We start from the raw sequence: 22,446 nt of genomic DNA, 5'->3' as shown, positions 1-22,446 counted from the left end.
TGCTCGATTACATATTACAGATACACATACTAAGTTATAAATAGCTTCTGTTGTTGCAGGCCCCTGAGATTAGTGTTTAAGCTGGGCTTGGCATCCTAAAAGATGTTATCACCATGTGACAAATCCACTGCTGAGTTGATAACCTTACACACACACACTTCTCTTTCAGTCTGTTTTTGTCAGAAGACATTGTTTGCCTGCATTGTTTGACTGAGCAGACCACTACGTTTGACTGATAATAAAAATAGCTCATCAACAGAAGTAGCTTATAAATATTTTAATGTGTTATTTTGTCATAAATACAACATATATATTAGAAAAAAGCATCAGTCACAGGAGAAAACACGAGTTACAGTAGTTTTGTGCAAACAACACTCAAATTTAGATTTTTCACAAACTTTTGTTTAACCCCTTTAAACAAACAAACAAAACAAACAAAAAAGTTATTTAAGACCTTTTGGCACTTTTCAAGTAGAACCGTCTGAAATCTTGTTCAGTTAAGAAGATATTATGAACTCTGAGCACTGGATATTCGGAAACTGAGGTAAAGACTAGGGAATCTAAATGAATCCCACATTTTCCCTCTGGGTCAAAAAGGTCCAATGTTTCCCCAAAACGCCAATATAAGACCTCATGGGTGCATGTTTAGCTTTGTGCAAATAACTTTTAGCTAATAATATCTATTTTTAGCTATTTCAATTTTCAGGCTTGTCCCCAGCCAGCCAGCAGCAATTGGAAATCATTTAGCCCTTTAGCTTGTCCTAATTTTACTGTTGCCCCTGAAGCACAGCACATTCATCCACAACACTAAATGCACTAAATGTAGGCCGGCTGTGATGGACGTTTGAAATAAAACTTGCAATGCTGGTGTTGCCAACTCTACTACATACCTGAGAACACAAGACATGTGCTGTCTGAATATTCAGCCTCTGGTTGGTTATTAAAACAACGATCAGATTTAGGGGCTGGACAAGATAAAAAGTTTTGGTTGTGAACAAGCCTTCAGTGACCACTGAAAGTCAGAATATTTATCTATAATAATAAGAGTTCGCCACCAAAGGCAATGTTATGACTAAAAAAATTGCTTTTCTTTAAAAGTTGACCTTTTGGAAAACCCAGGTCGGTTTGCGTTCAGCAAAACAAAACAACATAAATCTATCCCTCCTATCTAAATAGCATTGCAGCCGCAAATTAAAAATTATTCTTGACATATTCATGTCATAAACCTTTCCACCAAACTCTGTTTTATTCCTCTAACCTCAGCTCCACGAGCACAGCTGTGCGGGCCAGAGGGGGTTCACATAATACCAGGAACTGCCTCTGGAGGGCCTCACTAGAGTCCTCTGCGATGAGGAGCAAAAGACAGATTCATAGTTCTCATCTCTTGACAAAAAGCCCAAATTTCTTGAGTTTTACACGGTGACCCTCCAGTGCCATTCTGTTACTCGGCAGACCCTTACTGGCCCTTTACACTTACATAGATAAACAACTCTTCATATCCTTTCACCAACACTGGCGCTTGGCTCTGCTCGGGGATGCCCCTGCTCTCTGCCAAGACTCTGCAGCGGCAGCCAAATATCTCTCACAGGAGAGAATCTGCTTCGCCTGAGGAATACTATCATCTGGCTCCAATTTAATTGATTTCACAGCATTAGAAAAATAGAATTTGCAAAGATAAATCACCTTTTTTCCAATATGAAAAATAGATAGAATTCTTGCGATTTCTTACTTGGTTGTTCCAGTTTGGTGAAAGGCATTTCAGTTAGCTTAAATAGAACTCTATATGACATCTTAACACATGCGGATAGTATGTGCTAAAAATTGCCGCTACTTTGAACTACACATTATATAAGTGTTATGTAGCCCTGTACCCATTAAGGACAGCTGCTGTGTAGAACCCAACTAATAGTGACACCACCAGCTAAATGAGCGGTGTGTGTGTGTGGGGCACATCGGTGATTGTGTTTCAGCACTCGTGAAGTGACTGCTTACCTCTGAGGCTCTGTCACCTATTAGGGAGTAGTCGGTTTGTCTTTGCTTGTCGGATCTACATCTCAGCAATGTCCTTTCAGAGTTTATTCACAACAGGGCGGCCTTGAGTAAAACTGCACTTGCATACTGACAAGGTACAGAAGTGTCAAGAGACATAAAGGCAAAGTTACCATATTAGAAATCTCTAAAGGAACACTAAAAAGGCCCATAGCAACATTAGCACTATGTAGCTCATAAATCTCCACAGTAAAGAGTGAATATGGCTTGGTGAAAGAACTGCTAACCATGTAGTGTATTAACACCGGTACAGTATATTGCAGCACAGAGGAGACCAGCAGTGTCTGGGTTTCTTTGGAAGTGCATCCCTTTAGTAGCGCTGTAATTGTTTCAAAACATTACTTTTAAGGCTCGTCTTATAGACAAAAGTTCAAATGTGTGTGTATATACACACACAAGACACTGCTGCTCTCCTGCTGTGTGTGACTAGTCCAAGTAAACATGCATAGAATGACACACACCCCAAGATAGAGTTAAAATACGACCGTAATACCGAACGGTACGGATCTAATACAGTACAGGGGTGATATAAGCACACTAATTCTGCTTCTGCCATGCTTTTGTACCAGCACACGCTCGGCAAGCATGGGTTTAACACACCAAACCGATCCCTGGTGCTACAAACGAAGCCAACACCAACAAGTCAATCTGATTAAGAACACATAAAAACTTCTAATAATAAACGCTCCATCATACCCTGATTCCCTAACCCTCCCGAAATGGGGTTACTTGACGCACCGGCGTGTCAGTTAATGACTTTGGAATGGCTGACAAGAGAACTGCAGCACATGAGAGATCCTCAGCCCTGATCCACACAGTGGGGGTCGATAGATTGACAGAGGCTGACTGAGGGCAGGTGCAGTGCACCTGCTTTTCCAGATGCACACGGCTGGAAATGAGCCTTCTGTTTGATCACTTTCAGCCTCACTGACAACCTTCATTACAATTCAGCTCAATATGTCTGCTAGGCACTGGAATTACAGTAGAACAACCTTCACTGCAGGGAGCCTCAGCACTACAGTATGTACACTGCGGAGAGAGTAATGATCTGGGCATCCCTTGTAGCCTATATATAAGCCTCGAATTTCTGTTTACCTCCTATTTTATAATACAGAGAAAATATTGTTCTTTACAGGAATGTTTCGACACATCTGAGGCTTTAGCTGTGTCGTTTTACACAACAGCATTTCAGCTTTCTCAGGGCGCTGGTACTATTTACAGTCATGGTATGTTGGGCAAAGGATCTCTCATTAGGCTGTGATATTTCTTCCTGGCTGTGAGCTAAATCCTCCCCATCTCTCAACAGCAAATCCCTCATTCTAACATGTGAAATGGACGGTTTTGAGCGGGTAATTGGATAGTGGACGTTAGTGATTGTAAAGTGACCCTCCCCTCCCTTTTCCCGGAAAGTGAATTTGTCATATGAGAGGATTAGGGGTCGAAGAGGTCAACGTGAGGCTGCAGGTCCACCTTTCTGTTGAAGTGTTCAATCTCTTTATTGGCCTCCTGCACATATTCATCAATGAACTGATCCATCACTGAACACACACATGTAAGGAATCAACAACAAGCGGATCACACAAACACATCGGTTCTGACAAGCACACAGTAAATATTCAATACTGTCAATATTCAATATTATTTTTAATGCTGTTGATTACAACTGAGAATAATTTTAAATGATGCCTCATGAGTGTGTATAAATGCATTTACAGTAATACACTTTTAATGAAAGCTTAGCTGTGCAAATGTGCTGCTTTTCAACGCTCCTGATCAAACATTAAGCCTACTTATCGGATTAATAAAAGTAAACATCACCTTCCTGTTTGTTTATACACACATAAACAAACAGGACAAGTTGAAATTACTGTCTATGGTAATCAACAGCATGCTACTGTTGCAGTGCAGACATTAGGTTAAAAGTACACTACTGTTCAAAAGTCTGTGGTTGGTAAGTTTTACATGCTTTTAATGGAAGTCTCTTATGCTCACCAAGGTTGCATTTATTTGATCAAAAATACAGTAAAAAAAAAGTTTTTTATTTTAATACGTAATTTATTCCTGAATTTTCAGCGTCACTACCCCAGTCTTCAGTGTCACAAGGTCTTTCAGAAATCATTCTAATATGCTGATTTGAACAGTATTCATTTGAAATAGAAATATTTAGTAACATTATCTTTAATGTCACTTTTGATTAATTCTAATGCATCCTTGCTAGGGTTGGGTATCACTTGAATTTGATCAATTCCAATTCCGATTCCAATTCTGCTTATCAATTCCAATTCTTATCGATTCCCAGTTTCGATTCCAATGTAGTTAAAAAAAGTCATTTAAAAACATTTAGAAATCAGACATATTTATTCTGGGTCTCTTTTAGCTAAACATTTAATTGCTGCCGAATACCATGAACAAAAATCAGCTACATAAAAACTGGACTTGATTAAGAGCCATTTGTGTGCAAAATAGAGCTGCATGATTCTGGATAAATTTAGACTTTTTTTTTTTTAATGAAGATTGTATTTCTCTCACAGTTCTGAAGAAAAAAAATATTAGACAACTAAACAAGATCTCATGGAATTTATGAATGGAATGATTCAATGATTCATTACTAGATGAATCCGTGTTTTTGAATGAATATCTTGAATGAATGATTCAAAGAACATTTTTAACAGCCCCTTTTCACCACGTAAAAATATATATGCGCATACAGGAATTGATAGGTGGAATTGAAATTTTAATTTTACAACAAGTATCCGATTCCTGACCTTGAGTATCCGATTCTGGAATTGGAATTGATATTCGATTCACAACCCTAATCCTTGCTGACAAAAAAGTATTAATTTACAAAAAAAATCTTACTGACCTCAAACGTCTGAACGGTAGTGTAAACTTCACCACATCTGGTTAAAAAGTTAAACTACAATTTAAAGATACGAGGATGGAAGTTTTGCTTTTCTCCAAAGAAACTGACGAAGTGATGACCATTGTAGAAGTAACCAGGAGGGAGAGGATCAAGGTGTCTTTTCACCTAAAGACACACAAGATGAAAATATTTAGATCAACTATTTGCTTTGGTGCTAAATTAATGAAAATATGTGTGAGCGCAAGCGTGTCGGTACTCACATGAATGTATCTGATCTCCTGTGGGGTGAGCGTCCTCTTATTCTTCTTGATTTTTTTTGCAACTTTCTGTGAAACACAAAAACACTGACATGTTTAAGCCCTAACCCTCAAATGTTTATGATTTCATTAAAATTTCCTTCTCTTATATGCAGGAGTCTGCGCCCACAGAAGTCTGCAGAATTGCACGTAGTTCATAAAATTGTTTAAGTATTCTGGGTTACATGATAATGCTTTCGGCTACCAATATGTTGTTGCTCTCAGCACACATTTTACTATGCTTAAATCAATGTTTATTCCTCCCACAAAATTAGGGAAGAAAATATGGAAGAAGTCTGTAGATTCCACCTGCTCCCACCTATGAGAATTTACCTGTTTGGCACAATGCCGAAGCCAGTCTTTCAGCCCCTCTTGGGTGAGCCCCACTCCGTGAAACATTAGATAACAGTTGTTTGTTGTCCGTGGGCCATGGTGAGTCCCCTGATCAGGGGCAATGGTCACATTCCCACTGATAGAGTTACAGTTTACCACCATCTGTCTGTCATTGTCTACAGTGAAAACAGACACCGCATGCAGTCAGATACACACACACATTTCACTGAGTCCAACATGCTGCACACTAATTTATCAAACATGTCATCAGACGGAGCTATGTCTAGCATGGCGTGCCAACAGCCATCCATCCCATCAATCACTCCTCTGCAGTGTGGACTACGACTCTGCACTCTACAAGCAAGCAAGGAGTCAAACTTGAAAACAACTTATCACAATGCACTGAATGTTACGAAAAAAATCAACTTACAGTATCTGAAAGCAAATCACACACCAAACCGAACATAGGCACCAAAAATCAAAAGATTTCCATAACAAAACACAGATGATTCATGGTGATAACTAGGCATCACAGATGGTGTTCGGACCGTATGGGTCCTAAATGAACTACACTATCTAGCGTGCTGTTACTCAGGCACTATTAAATCACTCAGTTCTCTCCATTCTGTCAATTTACCCACTCTCTCCATGCAACTCCACCACAGATTCAAAGGAACAGAGGACAGTCAAAAACCCTCCAAAAAAATGTGACCACAGGAGGAAACGACTGAGAAAAAAGGAGTGAAAACAAATGTGTGCAGGCCACATCACTTTGAGGAACCAGAGGTGAGAGTCCTACCGTGTGGCGTTACCCCACAGGCCCCCTGCCTACTACTTCTCATGGAAAAATCATACATTAACTACACAGACAAAACCAGAGCAATAGACATCCTAGAATCAAACAATACACATTTATAGACAATCATAACTGATTTGTGACTATGTCACGCTGTATAAAGCCATAAAAAAATTAATAATAAGAGATTTGAGGGAGGTTATGGAGACTGACTGGCCTACCAGAGAACAGCACTTTCCCACTGATGTGATAGATGTTTCCTGTGAAAGAGCTGGGTTTGAGAGAGGATTTCAGAGCTGAGAAAAGAAAGGAGACAGAGAGACTTGTGAGTTGTGTTGACTTTGATCACTTACTTTTGACAGTTACATTTTTAGCACATGATTGTACAGCATCCTTACATATACTGTCAGCAATCACTTTATAATTAAACCCTCTTGAATATTTATTATTGATGATTAGGCCTCTCACAATTATTACATAATCACCTGATCACAATTATTTGATCAGATTGCTTTGATTTAAAAAGACCTCAAACATTCTGCATGTTAAATTACAATCATATAGTGGCATCAAAATAGTCATTTTAAGTAAATATGCCATTAAATGCACACGCTGTGCCTCTTTTTAAAGCATTTGTGCATTACGCAAAATTCAGATCATCTTTAGAGGTGGTGTTCTCATCTCAATTCAACTGACCCTATATACTTTCTTAATCTTTAATTAAAACATATTTTAACAGAACCATAAAGGAGTTTTTTTTGTGCAACATAAAGGTTTGAGTTTTATCCAGACCACCTTACAATGCCATGTGAATAATTTAGAATGGAAATAATGATACTAAAATTTTTTTTTATTACTCTTCATGTCATTCTGCTCTGTGCCAGTGTTATTTATATATTACTATAGTATTTAATACAATTTTGAATTAGCCATTATTTCCAATTTAGCAATTTTGTTTTAGTAATTAGTTTTAGTAGTAGTAATTTAATTTAAGTTTTAGTAATTTAGCAATTAAACATATTTCAGATAGTTGCTAATGCAACATTTGTAATTTTCATTTTTATTTCGTAAAGTAAATATTTGTATTATTTAAAATATTTTATAAAAATATTTTGAAGCTTTTTGTTTGTTTATTTTTAAATTTATTTAAATTAATTAAAAAAATTGTCATGATTGTGACAGTCTTATGAATGATGATAAATACACACAAACAGATGCTTACCTTTGCAGAGCTGCAGAAATAATGCCTTTTCCAATGCACGACTGAACTCAATGCAATGCTGAGACATAGACAGTGATCCACTTCCAGAAACAAACCTGCCTTCCCACCTGAAACAATACACACTATAGTTCAATATAGTTAAACATACACCTGTGTATACGCACACATGTAGAGAACGAAAACATTACCAGCCAGGATACAGCAGGTATCGTGCACTGATCATATGAGACTGTGAGAAACTGCTGTCATTCAGAATAAGCCGTATATCTTCAGTCCTACAATACAAAAAATTATCGCTAAGTAATATTAAAATTAAGTGAGTGTGTATGTCAGAGAAAATATCAATGTACAAACCTTCTAACCGCCCATTTCTCTGCTGAGATAAATGCAGTGCTGGGACTGGCTGCACGGATCAGCTGCTGCATGTGTTTGAGAAGTGGGTGCTTCTGCTCGGTAGTCAAACCCGTGAAGATAACATTGCTGACGACGCCTGAAAGAGAAGCTCATCTAAGAAATCATTTTATCCAAAGCCACTTACAGTGCACTTATTACAGGGGCAATTCCCCTAGAGCACTGAGGTTAAATGAGGCTGCTTTAATTAAGGGCACACTGGTGATGTCTCACTGTCTTCATAATATACTCAGTACACTTTGATTGATATTGTTCATATCAGATGGAAATGATCAGGGACTTTGTTAAAAATAATGCTGGTTTCTAACCATGGGATTCTTCACAGGGATATGCAGATACAGAAAGTTGCTGAACACCAATTAAGCACTGTTGATATGTAAATTTGGTTAGTTTCTGACAAATTTTAGTTTTAAAAATGCACTTTATCGAAGCAAGGGAAGTTTAAACTCTGAAAATGATGGTAGGTTTCATAGTACAAAGAACTTTCAATCTCCAAAGATCCAGGAAAATCTGATTTCACACGATACGACCCCACAACAGCGACAGATCTGATAATCTATTCTGCAACATTCATACACAGGCACCATATTGAGAGAAACTCACCCTGACTGCACTGCTCCAGGAGTTTGGGGAAGAGAAGCCTGTAAAGAGCAGTTTCAGAGAGCTTCAGAGACGACATCAAACAAGGGAAATTACAGCGTGTTAACAGGCCCTTTAGACACTTACATTATAATTACATAATGACATATAATTCTTATTACAGCATTTACAATCTGAATTACAAGTGTTTGTCTGGAAAAGTAGGTGTGATAAATGTCATGTGGAAAAACTCTTGCCTGTGTTTGATGAAGGATGTGAGTGGGTTGACACATGCTGAGACGGCACCCACTGTCACTTGGCTGTGAACTTGTGGGTCTGGAAGAGCCGTGATTGCCTGGATTACATCTAGCACATCGGTGTACCTACAACACATACAGTAAGCATAAAAACTTCATTTAATTGATTCTTGTATGTGATGGCTATGTCTCAGAACAGTCAAGTCCAGTCAGCTTTATTTTATACAATACAGACTGATTGTTTCCAAGCAGCTTCATAGCTTGTCAACAACAGCATCAATGACGCAAACTTTATTAAATATATGACAGTGACGAGTGGGGGCGGGGCCGAGAGCCGTGGGAATGGAGCGAGGCCGGTGGAGTAATTGATAATGAGCGAGGACTCTCTGACAGCGTGTTCCTCCTTCCTCCCGGGTTTCGGCACCAATGTAACAAAGTTCGTAGTTCGGGAAGAAGGAGGCGGGAACCGGCGAACATTTAAAGACTTTAATAAAATAAACAAACACAAAATGAAAGTAAAGCGGCAGCCCCTCGCGGACGACTGCCGCACACAAAACACAAAATAAAATCCAGGCCTGGTCCTCTCTCCTCTTTCAGCTCTCTCCACTCCTCCTTTTATCCTTCCGGAGCTCCTCCGTGGGACTCGAGACCGGTGAGTAGTGCAGGTGTCGCTCATTATCAATTACTCCACCGGCCTCGCTCCGTTCCCACGGCTCTGGGCCCCGCCCCCACTCGTCACAATGACCAATTTAAATTCTCTTGTAAAGCAGCTCTAATATGACAATAGTGTCAATATTCTGCTCAGTCAGTTTAATGTTGATTCAGTTCAAAAACTGCAAAGCTCATTAATTCTGAAAACAGTTAAATTCAGCTATAAGCAGCTCTAAAGAAGGCAACATATTGTTATTCGCCTCAAGTCCATCAATGCTGTAAAATTCATCAGTAGTGAGCAGCTGAAATAAACATGATCCTCAAGGTTTTGAGACTCAATGTTCATGTCTGTCTTACCCTGGTATAAGCAGCACAACTCTGGTTGAATTCAAATCCGTCTCCCTCTGCTTGGCCAGAAGGCTGCTCAGAAACCGCTGAAGGTGTGACGCACTGAATTCCTCAGAGCCTTCCAGAGCAGGGCAAAACACCTCCCACCTGTCAATCAAACAGTCCTCAGTTTTGGAGTGTAAGGATAAAAAGACAGTAATGAGCACGCTAGCATTCAAGATGCTTTCCACTGAACTCAGAAAGTCAGAATTTCCAACCTTCTATTTAGATAAATGCAGTAGAACACATATTCCAAATTACCATTTGGTTTTAAAGTTCTTCCAATAGCAGTACAGCAAAAATCATTATGGTCAGAAGTCAGAAATCTGCCACATCCAATATTAAATGTAAGCCAATGTGACAGTTGTAATGAGCATAGATAAAGTTCATGGCATTTTGATTATTCTCTCACCTGGCGCTATTTTGATTCACTTCCATCAAGAAATCACACAGATTCTCCTTATGACTGCCTGGCAAGCCTGCAATGATAGTGAGGACCACCTACACACACAAGCACATTTATCTATTATTATTCATATGCTCTGTTTCCTCCAGCATGACTTGTCAGATTATGTATGACTGTGTTGTATTTATACACATGCATTTCACCTTTATCTTGGATTCAGGTTTGATGTTTTCAGGTGCTGTGTTTGACAACACAGTAGATAAGTGGTCGCTACAGACAGATTCTTCACCCACGCTACTGCTGATGGCAAAATGCTGAAGGAACCTGAGCAGAAAATTTGACAGACATCAATGTACATGAGCAAAGCAACAAAGTCAGTGCAACCAATAAGACGATCGGAATATATGCTGTATATACAAGACAGTTTGTCGTCAATTTGTTGATTTTTCAGCATGATAGCACCATTTTCAATAGTGGGCTCAGAATTTTGACAGATAGTTCAGAATTTTGACCTTACTGACAGATACCAAAGAAAGCAACTGGCACAATGTCTTGTCAATTGCCTGTCATAGTCATAGCTGGTTAGGTCAAAAACTCAGATTAACAAAACAGAGACAGATTTATCGCTTGACATTCTGCCACATCATCCCTAGTTAGGACGGGGTGGAGGTGTGTATGTGTGTGTTACCTGTCCTGCTCTGGCAGCTGTGGGTAAGCAGTCTTCAGAACAGCTCTATGGCTGTTTGCCGCTGCTGTATGTATCTCATGAAGCTTTAACAGCCTGAAGTACCTGAGAGGAAACACGTCATGGGATACATTTATGTGCTACATCATGATACCTTGGGGCTCAAGCACAATAAGATCTTAACAAATCAGGCTGAATGCTGTTGGCTGAGCTGATGCAGAATGAAGTGTTAACTCACATGTTCTTGTGCTCAGGGCTCAACTGATCATTGAGGACGTGTTGCACTCTCAACCCAGAGTCTGACTTACGCCAAGCTGGCAGGACCTGCAAATCATATCACAACTCATTTACAACCAAACACTAAACAGAATACAACAACTCTGCAGGACGACAGAAACCTAAATGTTCCGCCTGCATATGTATGTGTGTGTGTGTGTGTATGTGAGCACCTGTGAATAGAAGCTTTTGTAGCACTTGGTTCTGGGAAGCAGAGCGATAGCCAGAGAGAAATCAGCACTGTGTAAAGGGAATGGAAGGTGCGGAAGCAGAGAGGTCTGATACTTGATGAACAGCATTGAAACATCAGACAGAGAGCCCTGTGAAAACAACATTACATACAAAGCTAAATTGATGATATATACAGTACTGTTTAAAAGTTTTGGGTTAAAATATATTTATTTTGAAAACATCTTCTCTTAGTCTCTTACACTCAACAAGGCATTTATCTCATCAAAAATATAGTAAAATTGTGAAATATTTTTACAATTTAAAATAACTGTTTTATTTTAATATATATATTTTTTTTTAATGTAATTGATTCATGTGATGCAAAGATGAATTTTCAGCAGCCATTAATTACAACTCCAGTCTTGAGTGTCGCATGATCCTTCAGAATTCATTCTAAAATGCTGATTTGGTACTCAAGAAATTTAATTATTATTTTTTATTATTCATTAATGTTCATAAGTTGTTCTGTTTAATGACAGCATTTATTTGAAACAAAAATGTACTGTAAAATTTTGACCAATTTAATACATCTTTATTGAATAAAAGTATTAATTTTTTTTTTTTTTTATCATTCTGACCCCAAATATATCATGAATGTATTTAATAAATAGCTATTTAACTATTAGTTAACATTTCCCAGCTCATGCAACCTAGATGTCAACATTTAAGATTGCTCACCCCATCATAGAGCTTAATGGTGTTGATGTGACTCATAGAGAGTGTAATGGAGCCGTGACGAGGATGCACAAACAGGATACCCTCAGAGAAAAACACCAGTTTCCCTACAGGACAATAAACACATTAATGCCTATGCACAAAGAGTACTTGAAACCATGACCTTCCAGTAGAGATGAAATCTGACCTTCCTCAGGTGTAGACAGCAGGCTGTTGGAGAACATGTAGGCAGAGTCTCTCACTGTTAGAGGAATGCCCAAACATGTACCATCCTCTTCCTGTTTTCACACACACACAGGTTTTAAAGCATATATATATAACAGTTAATACAGCATGAGGGAGGAGGTTCAATGGTTTGTACAAACTACCGCATTGTAAAACTTCACCTTCAGCAGATGCTGAGCCTGTTCAGACATTCGCACATCAGCCTCATCTACCTATAACAAAGAAAACAACAAATCAATTAACTCAGCGTTCAATCAAAATGATCAATCATAATAGTACTGCTAAAAAATTATTCTGCCATAATTTATCATGTTTTTAACAAGAAATGCACATTTTGGCACAACCGTGCAGAAAGACAATGAGTGCACTGTACCAGCCAGCAGACATGGCGAGGAACTGAGGAGGTGAGCACAGTGAAACAGCTGTCAGAGGAAAGAGCGCCATCTGCAGGAGAAGAGGTGCCTTACAATCTCACATGTACTACTTAGTATTAATTAGTACTCTATTAACCTCCAACTGAATACTCTCACAAAACGGATTTTTACCTCTCTGCTGAATGTAAACGTTGGACTCTAGAAAGGACTCAGAGAAAACTACTGATCCCAGGTTTCCTCCGCACTGGAGATCTGGGATATCGTGCACCATCATGGACGCCTGTGGAGTCAGCCATTTAATACAAGTTGCAGTAAAATGAAAAGCTGCAGCTGGGATGGAAAAGTTTTATACTCACAGTTTTTACCATAAAGCGACTGTCCTCATCACTGAGGGGAATGATTCTGTGTAAAGGAAGATTGTTTCAAGTGATGAAATACAGAATGTGGAAAATGTACAATGCAGTATAATGTGTGAAGGGCAATAGCTGTGTCTGTGCTTAGAAACTCACGTTCCCTCATTGTTGACAGCCTGTATGCTAAACACAGCTTTGGATCTGAATTAAACAGACAAAGTAGATTCTCAAATCACAAAGCATGCACAAAATGTGTCCTATGGTGAGACCTAAATATAACTTCACTTTTAATAACCACTGTCTAATAGCCAAGGCCCACAAGGAATCTGCAAGCTCAGAACCCCAGAGAAAGTTACAGAGATTTCCAGATTTGGAAGGTTTGTCAGTTCTATACATTCTGTAGCCCCTGTGTGTTTGTTTAATAAATATTGTTACATAATTTGATCATACTTCACCTTTCTATGACATTGTTTAAATTCATTCCATAGAATTCACCCCTAAATCAGCTTAGAAAGAGTCATAGAAAAAAATATGCAGATTTCTTCTGGGCCCTTTCTGTGTGAATTGCATACCTGAGAGCTCCCCTGTACTGAATCAACCCAAAGTTGTCCAAGGCCAGCTGAAACGTTTGCTCGGCTACATCCTTTGCCTTGAAAAAAAAAATGCATCATTTTCTATATTGATAACCTGAGCAAAATTCTTTCTAAGCCCATAATGATGGCATCATAAAAATACTGTGATACCGTATAAAGGCTCCTTGTACATATATAAATGTATAAATAATTCCTGTGTGGTTATCGTTATAGTTCTGGTATGGTGCTGTCATATTTACCTTTGTTCACCAAAATTTCAGGCAAAATCCAATCAATTTAATAGGAATCCACATGATTTAGAATTATTTGTTAGGGTTTCCACACGCAGACAAATTCATGTTGACCAAAAGAAAGCTGCTTAGTTTTACAGTGATTTCTGTGTGAACTACGCTTAATGTTTCATTACACCTGACAATGGCCCCTTTTTGTCCATAAAACTTTGCTAATGGGAAAACACCTTTTGTGATTTTAAAACATTATACTTATAGTTATCGGAAAGCTATTTCTGAAATGAAACTTTTTACCCACATTTACTTCTTAAGCTGCCTTTCCCATCTTAAAGGGATACTCCACCCCAAAATGAACATTTTGTCATTAAGCACTTACCCCCATGTCGTTCCAAACACGTAAAAGCTTAGTTCGTCTTCGGAACACAATTTAAGATATTTTGGATGAAAACCGGGAGGCTTGTGACTGTCCCATAGACTGCCAAGTAAATTACGCTGTCAAGGTCCAGAAAAGTATGAAAAGCATCGTCAGAATAGTCCATCTGCCATCAGTGGTTCAACCGTAACGTTATGAAGCGACGAGAATACTTTTTGTACGCGAAGAAAACAAAAATAATGACTTTATTCAACAATTCGTCTCCTCTGTGTCTCTCCGCATCACCGTAGCACCATTTTGGAGAATATGAGCTGTGTTCCGAAGATGAACGAAGCTTTTACGGGTTTGCAACGACATGGGGTAAGTGTTTAGTGACAAAATTTTCATTTTGAGGTAGAGTAACCCTTTAAGTTGCCTTTTTATTTTATTTGTAAATAAGCTTTACTTTTAATGTGAACCCTACATTAATGTTCATCACAGTTTTACTAAACAGGGCCCCTTTGGTGTAATACTTACCTTACTAGCACTGGAGTTGATGGAGAAACATTTGATTCCTGCTAGTACAGACTGAACCACAGCTGTGTAGATATGTGAAAGCAGCCTGCAACACAACAGGTCTACCTTTAATACCAATCCAGTCATCAAAACACAGTACAGAGAGCGATTGGTGTACTTACTGGAGATCTGTGCCCTTCTGCTGGATGTTGTCATTTCCTGTCGGATTAAAAAAAACAGTAAACTTATGACAGAGAAATTAAAAATTATTTTATTAAAACATTTTCTAGAGATACACTTACCCAAATATGGGACATGTGTGCTTCCAAAGAAATAGGTTCGAGCACAGGCTAGTGGCCCTTTAGGAGCCACACATTGCAGCAGCTGTGAGAGAGGTATAACAAACACACATATTAAATTGTTTTATGTAGAAAAATACATAAAGGAAGTAGAGGATTTAATGTAAGTAGAGGTCTCAGTCATCATGCCGCTGTGTGGCGCTCTCACCATGTGTTTGGCAACACCCCCACCAGGGCCAGTGTTGCGAACCTGGTGGCCTTCAGAAGGGAAGGTGAAACAGTAGTTCTCCAGATCTTCCTTAGTAGAGTGGCTCCCAAACAACACAAATGGCTGCCTGCTTTTACTGGCATACAAACAGTGTAAAATTCATTACATGCCATACAAAGAGAAATAATTCCTGCAGAATGTCTTTCTTAGAAATAAGAGCTACTGTATCATATGTAAATACCTCTTGTCTGTGATATTGCTGGAAATAAGGCCATGCGAATAATATGTCCTGAAAGGCTGAAAGACACAGAAAATGAGATTAAGCATCACACAAAGAATCACACCCAACATGTTATTTTCAGTGACTGTTAAAGCCAACATGAAACCACAATAATAAAGATGGATTTTATCCATTGGGACCATTTAAGTGGCTGTTCCATACAAGAACAGAGTAAAATTGAGGTTGCAGTCAATTGTGGAGAACTACAATGCCTAAATAGCTTGAAAAGCATCGTCAGAATAGTCCATCTGCCATCAGTGGTTCAACCGTAACGTTATGAAGCGACGAGAATACTTTTTGTATGCGAAGAAAACAAAAATAACGACTTTATTCAACTATTCGTCTCCTCTGTGTCTCTCCGCATCACCGTAGCACCATTTTGGAGAATATGAGCTGTGTTCCGAAGATGAACGAAGCTTTTACGGGTTTGCAACGACATGGGGTAAGTGTTTAGTGACAAAATTTTCATTTTGAGGTAGAGTAACCCTTTAAGTTGCCTTTTTATTTTATTTGTAAATAAGCTTTACTTTTAATGTGAACCCTACATTAATGTTCATCACAGTTTTACTAAACAGGGCCCCTTTGGTGTAATACTTACCTTACTAGCACTGGAGTTGATGGAGAAACATTTGATTCCTGCTAGTACAGACTGAACCACAGCTGTGTAGATATGTGAAAGCAGCCTGCAACACAACAGGTCTACCTTTAATACCAATCCAGTCATCAAAACACAGTACAGAGAGCGATTGGTGTACTTACTGGAGATCTGTGCCCTTCTGCTGGATGTTGTCATTTCCTGTCGGATTAAAAAAAACAGTAAACTTATGACAGAGAAATTAAAAATTATTTTATTAAAACATTTTCTAGAGATACACTTACCCAAATATGGGACATGTGTGCTTCCAAAGAAATAGGTTCGAGCACAGGCTAGTGGCCCTTTAGGAGCCACACATTGCAGCAGCTGTGAGAGAGGTATAACAAACACACATATTAAATTGTTTTATGTAGAAAAATACATAAAGGAAGTAGAGGATTTAATGTAAGTAGAGGTCTCAGTCATCATGCCGCTGTGTGGCGCTCTCACCATGTGTTTGGCAACACCCCCACCAGGGCCAGTGTTGCGAACCTGGTGGCCTTCAGAAGGGAAGGTGAAACAGTAGTTCTCCAGATCTTCCTTAGTAGAGTGGCTCCCAAACAACACAAATGGCTGCCTGCTTTTACTGGCATACAAACAGTGTAAAATTCATTACATGCCATACAAAGAGAAATAATTCCTGCAGAATGTCTTTCTTAGAAATAAGAGCTACTGTATCATATGTAAATACCTCTTGTCTGTGATATTGCTGGAAATAAGGCCATGCGAATAATATGTCCTGAAAGGCTGAAAGACACAGAAAATGAGATTAAGCATCACACAAAGAATCACACCCAACATGTTATTTTCAGTGACTGTTAAAGCCAACATGAAACCACAATAATAAAGATGGATTTTATCCATTGGGACCATTTAAGTGGCTGTTCCATACAAGAACAGAGTAAAATTGAGGTTGCAGTCAATTGTGGAGAACTACAATGCCTAAATAGCTATTGAACTATTAGTTAACATTACCCAGCTCATGCAACCTAGATGTCATCTGAAAGTTAATAAACCATCTATGATTTTATTTGCACTTTAAATTTTGGTAGTGATAATATCACAAACAGCACCTCTGCAAATTGGGCCTCTGACAGTTCCTGCATGGAAAGTGCACTCTCGATTTCCATACTGGAGAACAGACAGCTCCACTGTCTTTCGAAAAGCTGAAGATCCTGTGAGAGAGTATCACATCCACTCTTGTATAAGAAAGAAATGTGTGCATGGGCATTTGACTAGCAATCTATGCAAGTGATTTACCTCATTAAGAAGGGAGTCCAGAGACGCTGGGTCCAATCTGCTGTAGACTTGCCAAAGTCTCTGACTTACATCTGTGAGCTATAAGATGCAAGAAACAATTTGGTGAAGAACACAATAAAAACAGGTATGTTAGTTTATTTGCATTTACACTATTATCAATCCTGTTTATATAACATGATTATTACAAAATGTGTATATGTGTATATGTGTATAACCCATAAGTCATGTATAAGTAAAGGTCATGGAGTATAAATACACAACCTTATATTTCATGGTGAAAAACACTCCAGCCCCAATTCCTTCCAAGGCAAATGCCTGAACGATGGGCCATTTCTCCAACATGAACATGTCAAACTTCTGAACATGGCCTATGGACAATATGAATCAACCGTAAACATTATGGTTAAAAGTACAACGCTTTTGCAATGCCTTCATCAGTGTATCACATGCTTACCATGTGAACTGTAGGGAATTCCAATGCAACGGCAGTCTTGAACCATGGACACAAAACTTGAGATTTTAAATTCCTCCGCAACCTCTTCATCCTCATACTGAGACAGAAAATGAGAAGAAAACAACAAAAATAGTAATCAGATGAATATGAGTGTGTTTTACTTGTTTTTTTTACATTTAGATTCTCTCTGCTGTCATCTAATGCTCACTTAAAGTTAATATGCAAGAAAACAAATAATTTGACAACACTGTTAAAAAAACAGTGATTTTAATTCATACTTTTTTATATTTGTAAAATATTTTATTATAATATTTATATTTTATTACATTATTAAACATATAGACAACATTTGTTTATATTATATATAGTCAAAGCAGTATCATATTTTAATATCTGCCTTCACATGAAAATAATTATCAGCCTATTGTATCAGCTTGAATTTTAATATTAGTGCATCCCAAGTAGAGATGTGGATATCATGAAAGCAGTGCTGTAGATCATTACTTCTGTCTCGGTCAGACAATGAAGCTGCAGATTCCTCCAGTGAGATACATAGGGAAGCAGGTACCCATAATTCACTGGGTTGCAGTACAGATGCACACACTCTGCCTTAATAAGGATGATCACATCTAGGAATAAGCAAACATACAATCAATACAACAAATACGCTAAATCCAGCCAATAATAACTGATAGAAATGAAAGAGCTTTTTAATCCTATTAGTGAATATGAATGCATATATTATTGTTGTACCATCCAGCACTTCCTCTGGGATCTGTTCCATGTCAAAATGGTTGTGTTTATACAAGCCGCAGAAAAGGTAGCTGGCCAGCTCGCTGCAGCCTTCATTGTAGCGGCTGTCAATACCTGAAAAATCAAACAGAGCATATTACTTACAGGTGGCTAACTGGAGCAAGTCATCTCCGCCTGTCTCTTTGGAGTAAAGATCATGTGAGTGAAAGAGCACAGGTGATATTGATTAATAAACTCACCCAGGGAGCAAAGGATGCCATCTGGAGCTGTATTAACATCATCCCTTAGCAGAGCCTGAACCTGCCGTAAGCGGGAGCAGCTGCAAGAACGGCATTGCATTACATTCACTGAACATAGTTCAGGAAATAACAAAACAATACAATCCTGCATTACATGAAATAGGAAGGAAGGACTCCTTATAAGACTTGTGCAGAGAAAGTTCACAAAAATGAAAATTCTGGCATTATTTATTCACCATAACGTCTGTCCAACTCTTTATGCAGCTCTTTTACATACAAGAACATTTAATAGTGATCAGGGGCACCAAGGACACCATAAAAGTAGTTTATATGGCTCATTCACAGCATTCCAAGTGTTCTGGAGTCATGTGGTATATTTGTGTAAGGATTAGATTTAAATTTAAGTCATTATTAACTAATAATCTTCTACACCAGAGTACTGAAATTTCATTTGCAATCATGCACAGATTAAAAAAGGCCAAATGCCACGGGTTCTTGTTTGTACTGTAACTAGTGATGATGGGTGCTTTTGAAGCACTGATTCATGAAAATTCAAAACATTATTTACAAATCTTGTTTTCAAATCAGTGGTTCAACGCATGTATCAAACTCCCCAAGTCACATGAATTCACAAATTGAGGCTTTAATACGTAATACTGTTTTGAACCTTGGTTTCAAAGTGTTTCAAAATTCTGATGGTTGGCACTGATATAAAAGAGTGTTTAATAGTTTTTCATTATTTTGGGTTAGTAATGTAGGTTCAATTTTAATTAAATAAATGTTAATACTTATGCATGTATAATACAAAAAGGAGGATGATAGTTATTTGTTTTTAATTGCCCTAGTTTACCAAGGCCTGCCTAAGGACACACAACCAAGCACAAGAACACAATAAAAGAATACAGATCATACGGGACCTTTATATTTAATGATATTTAATATTTGTAGAGTATATTTCATATTTACTTTATACTTTCATAAAAACATTTGAAATTGGTTTGTGAAAGGTGTCACTTAGTACTTACTATAAACTGTTGTTTGGAAAAATCTGAGAGAGGATTCTTCAAAATATATTTAATTTTCTGTTCCACAGACAAACCAAAAGTGTAGGAGTGTGGATTGACAAAGTGAATAATGACAGAATTTTCATATTTGGGTGAATTATTCATTTAATATTATCAAATAATGTGCAAAGACTCCACGGCCATATTTTATTGAAAAGAGGCCACAAAAAGGCTTTTTTATCTGAGAATGTTTGTGAGAAACATGACGGCCCTCCCTCCATCCCCCAAATCCACCATATTCATCATTGGCCATGATCTCATATAATGGCAACGCTTATGTAGACTACAGCTATACAACGTCAAGATCAAGATTTTTATTACTGTACTATTTTTTATTTTCATATACGTATATTCAATACAATACGTGTAACTAAAATGGATGTAATTACAAACAAACATTATTTTGCATGAAATGAGATAGGTCTCGACAATTAAATCAAATATCACCGGTCATACTGAATTTACCATTGAATTACCGAATAAAGAAACGATTGATGTGACGTTTTACATTCAAGGCATAGCAAAATATATATCTTGAAGTTCATATTTAACTAAAACCCAGGCGAACGGATTTTTACAGTCTTCCCATGCTGTCACCATCTTGGAAACGGGAGAAGTGTCTCTCTCAGGGGATCAGAAATCAAGCGAGAATAATGGGTTCACGCTGAGGGGTGGGCGGGGGCGCTCGACAATTATCTGCTAGCTAATTACAATGTTATTGAATAACTGGTTATGTTAGCATCTTATTACACGGAAATATCTTCTTTTGACACGATATCTTTAGATGGAGGAGGCGCGCGCGCGGACGGTTGGCCCGCGAGCCTCAGCAACGGTCATTTCTGCTTGAAATAAAAACATCGTGCCTATAATACAACCGGCACGAAAATAAACGACGGAAAATAATAATTACCTTACGGCAGCGGTCATTAAAGGAGATTTGTTTGTCCTTATAGCAGCCATGGTCGTTGTTTGGTATTTAGAAAGCATTTGGAGATCTGTCACTATTTCTATTGCTGTTAGCATCCATAGTAAGCAAACGATTCACTGTAGGAGAGAACAATAGACTAGAGCGCATAGGAACCGCGCATACCATCTTCTCACGGATGGGGGGAGTCGTTATTTTCAGCGTTGCACAGTGTTAGAGTACAGACAGTGTGCCATCTCCTGATGGAAATATCAACTTTGTTTTTACAGCTATTTATCAGTTTGGCATAAGAAATGTTTATGAACACATTTATTGCTAAATCAAAACAAAAGAATATACGTTTGCCTCCTCCTCCGCTGCTGACGTGCTGAGGTCGAAGGAAGAAGTCTCGTGCAATCCTCGAGCAATGTTATTCTCGGTTCAATTATTTTTTATGCGAATAAAAAAAAAGTTTTTACACAGCAATAAGGTTACAAGTTAAGAGTGGTTCCAGTTCTTAAGACTGATCCGCATTTATAATATGTGTATATTAATCTTATAAATTAGGTTTATAAAAGAACATAAATAATGCAAATCCAAATTTAAACATTTTTTTGACTGCTTATTTTACCAATTTACTTAACACGTTTCTGTTTGAAAATCTGTTCTAATTTTATAGATCTGTGAATCTGAATAATACTGTGTTTGCTGTTGATCAGCCACTACCACTATGTTTGAAAAACTATATTGATCAACTGGGTTAGTTGCTGGTCAACCAGCTAACCATTGTCCATTAAACCCGAGCACAAGGGTGAAATATGTTTTAATTAAGCACATGCAATTGTTTAGGAAAAATACTGCTATATGCAGTCTATTGTATTTTCTATAATCTATTTGTAATAGTTTTGGTTTGTTTTATTGTGATGCGCTTCAATTTGTAATGCTACATTTTGTGTTGTGTGACATTAGCTGTTGAAAAAGGCTATACTGTTATGCATTCCATTGGCGTTATCATGGGGATTCTTGCCATGTTTATTTTTCTTTCCTTTTTTTCTCTAATCTGTCCTGTGAGAAAGTTGTAAGAAATGTCTTGATCCTTTAATGTTATCGAAAATATGGATTGTTTGGGGATGGGAGATGAAGAACCACATGCAACATGTCAGTGAAAAATTATCAAGCCTACTGATTTGTGTAGGTCTGAGACCAGCAAAAATAGAAAAACAGGAACTTCGGTTGACGAATGCAGAAGCCCAGAGGAGAAAGCAAAACAACACCTGTCATGAACTAGTACTACAAAAACGAAGATTCTGAGTGAAAATGTCTTTTTTTTTGAGGATTTTGATATAAGGCAAGAGGAGAATGAGTTTTTTGCCCAGTCATATTTGTTTGAACCAGAGTAAACCGAACAGGAGCTCCACGAGATGGAGTAGGCTGCAGCGGCGGCAAAAACTACAGATGTAGTTTACGTGGTTTCCTGTGCTGTAAACAAAACTTGGTTCTCACGAGACTACACTCTTCTCCCCGGAGCTTATGTTGCGTTTTCTGTTACGCCTACGTCATACGCATGAACGCCTTGTCGAGAACGCGCCTA

At 38.1% G+C, this 22,446-nt stretch overlaps 1 protein-coding gene across 1 annotated transcript; it reads right to left on the bottom strand.

The window, feature by feature from the left end:
* Positions 1-329: 329 nt before the first annotated feature.
* Positions 330-20,984, bottom strand: LOC107666470 (uncharacterized protein C20orf194-like). The gene is made up of 37 exons (XM_016457799.1): positions 20,862-20,984; positions 18,888-18,967; positions 18,649-18,762; positions 18,400-18,524; positions 17,896-17,992; positions 17,703-17,809; positions 17,442-17,519; positions 17,255-17,356; positions 16,873-16,928; positions 16,632-16,767; positions 16,427-16,508; positions 16,307-16,343; positions 16,146-16,230; positions 13,642-13,718; positions 13,226-13,270; positions 13,073-13,118; positions 12,888-12,996; positions 12,716-12,786; positions 12,504-12,554; positions 12,305-12,395; positions 12,121-12,224; positions 11,385-11,531; positions 11,174-11,259; positions 10,939-11,040; positions 10,454-10,574; positions 10,257-10,345; positions 9,815-9,952; positions 8,807-8,932; positions 8,574-8,611; positions 7,914-8,049; positions 7,748-7,834; positions 7,560-7,666; positions 6,559-6,633; positions 5,542-5,717; positions 5,173-5,238; positions 4,984-5,077; positions 330-3,587 (listed from the first exon to the last, which is right to left on the bottom strand). Exons 1-37 carry the CDS (start codon positions 20,972-20,974, stop codon positions 3,481-3,483), a joined length of 3,501 nt encoding a protein of 1,166 aa, XP_016313285.1. The 5' UTR covers positions 20,975-20,984; the 3' UTR covers positions 330-3,480.
* Positions 20,985-22,446: the final 1,462 nt, after the last annotated feature.

The sequence above is a fragment of the Sinocyclocheilus anshuiensis genome, unplaced genomic scaffold, assembly GCF_001515605.1.
Source record: "Sinocyclocheilus anshuiensis isolate Anshui unplaced genomic scaffold, SAMN03320099.WGS_v1.1 scaffold63, whole genome shotgun sequence".
NCBI lineage: Eukaryota > Metazoa > Chordata > Actinopteri > Cypriniformes > Cyprinidae > Sinocyclocheilus > Sinocyclocheilus anshuiensis.
The sequence above is the reverse complement of the archived record's forward strand: the minus strand, read 5'-3'. Positions and strand labels throughout refer to the sequence as shown.

Excerpts from the sequence above, each read along its gene's own strand:
- LOC107666470 (XM_016457799.1), bottom strand. The coding sequence starts at position 20,974 with ATGCTAACAGCAATAGAAATAGTGACAGATCTCCAAATGCTTTCTAAA. Across the intron at positions 10,346-10,453 it reads AACCTGAATCCAAGATAAAG|GTGGTCCTCACTATCATTGC; the intron begins GTGAAATGCATG and ends TTGTGTGTGTAG. Across the intron at positions 3,588-4,983 it reads AAAGCAAAACTTCCATCCTC|TGATGGATCAGTTCATTGAT; the intron begins GTATCTTTAAAT and ends GTGTGTGTTCAG.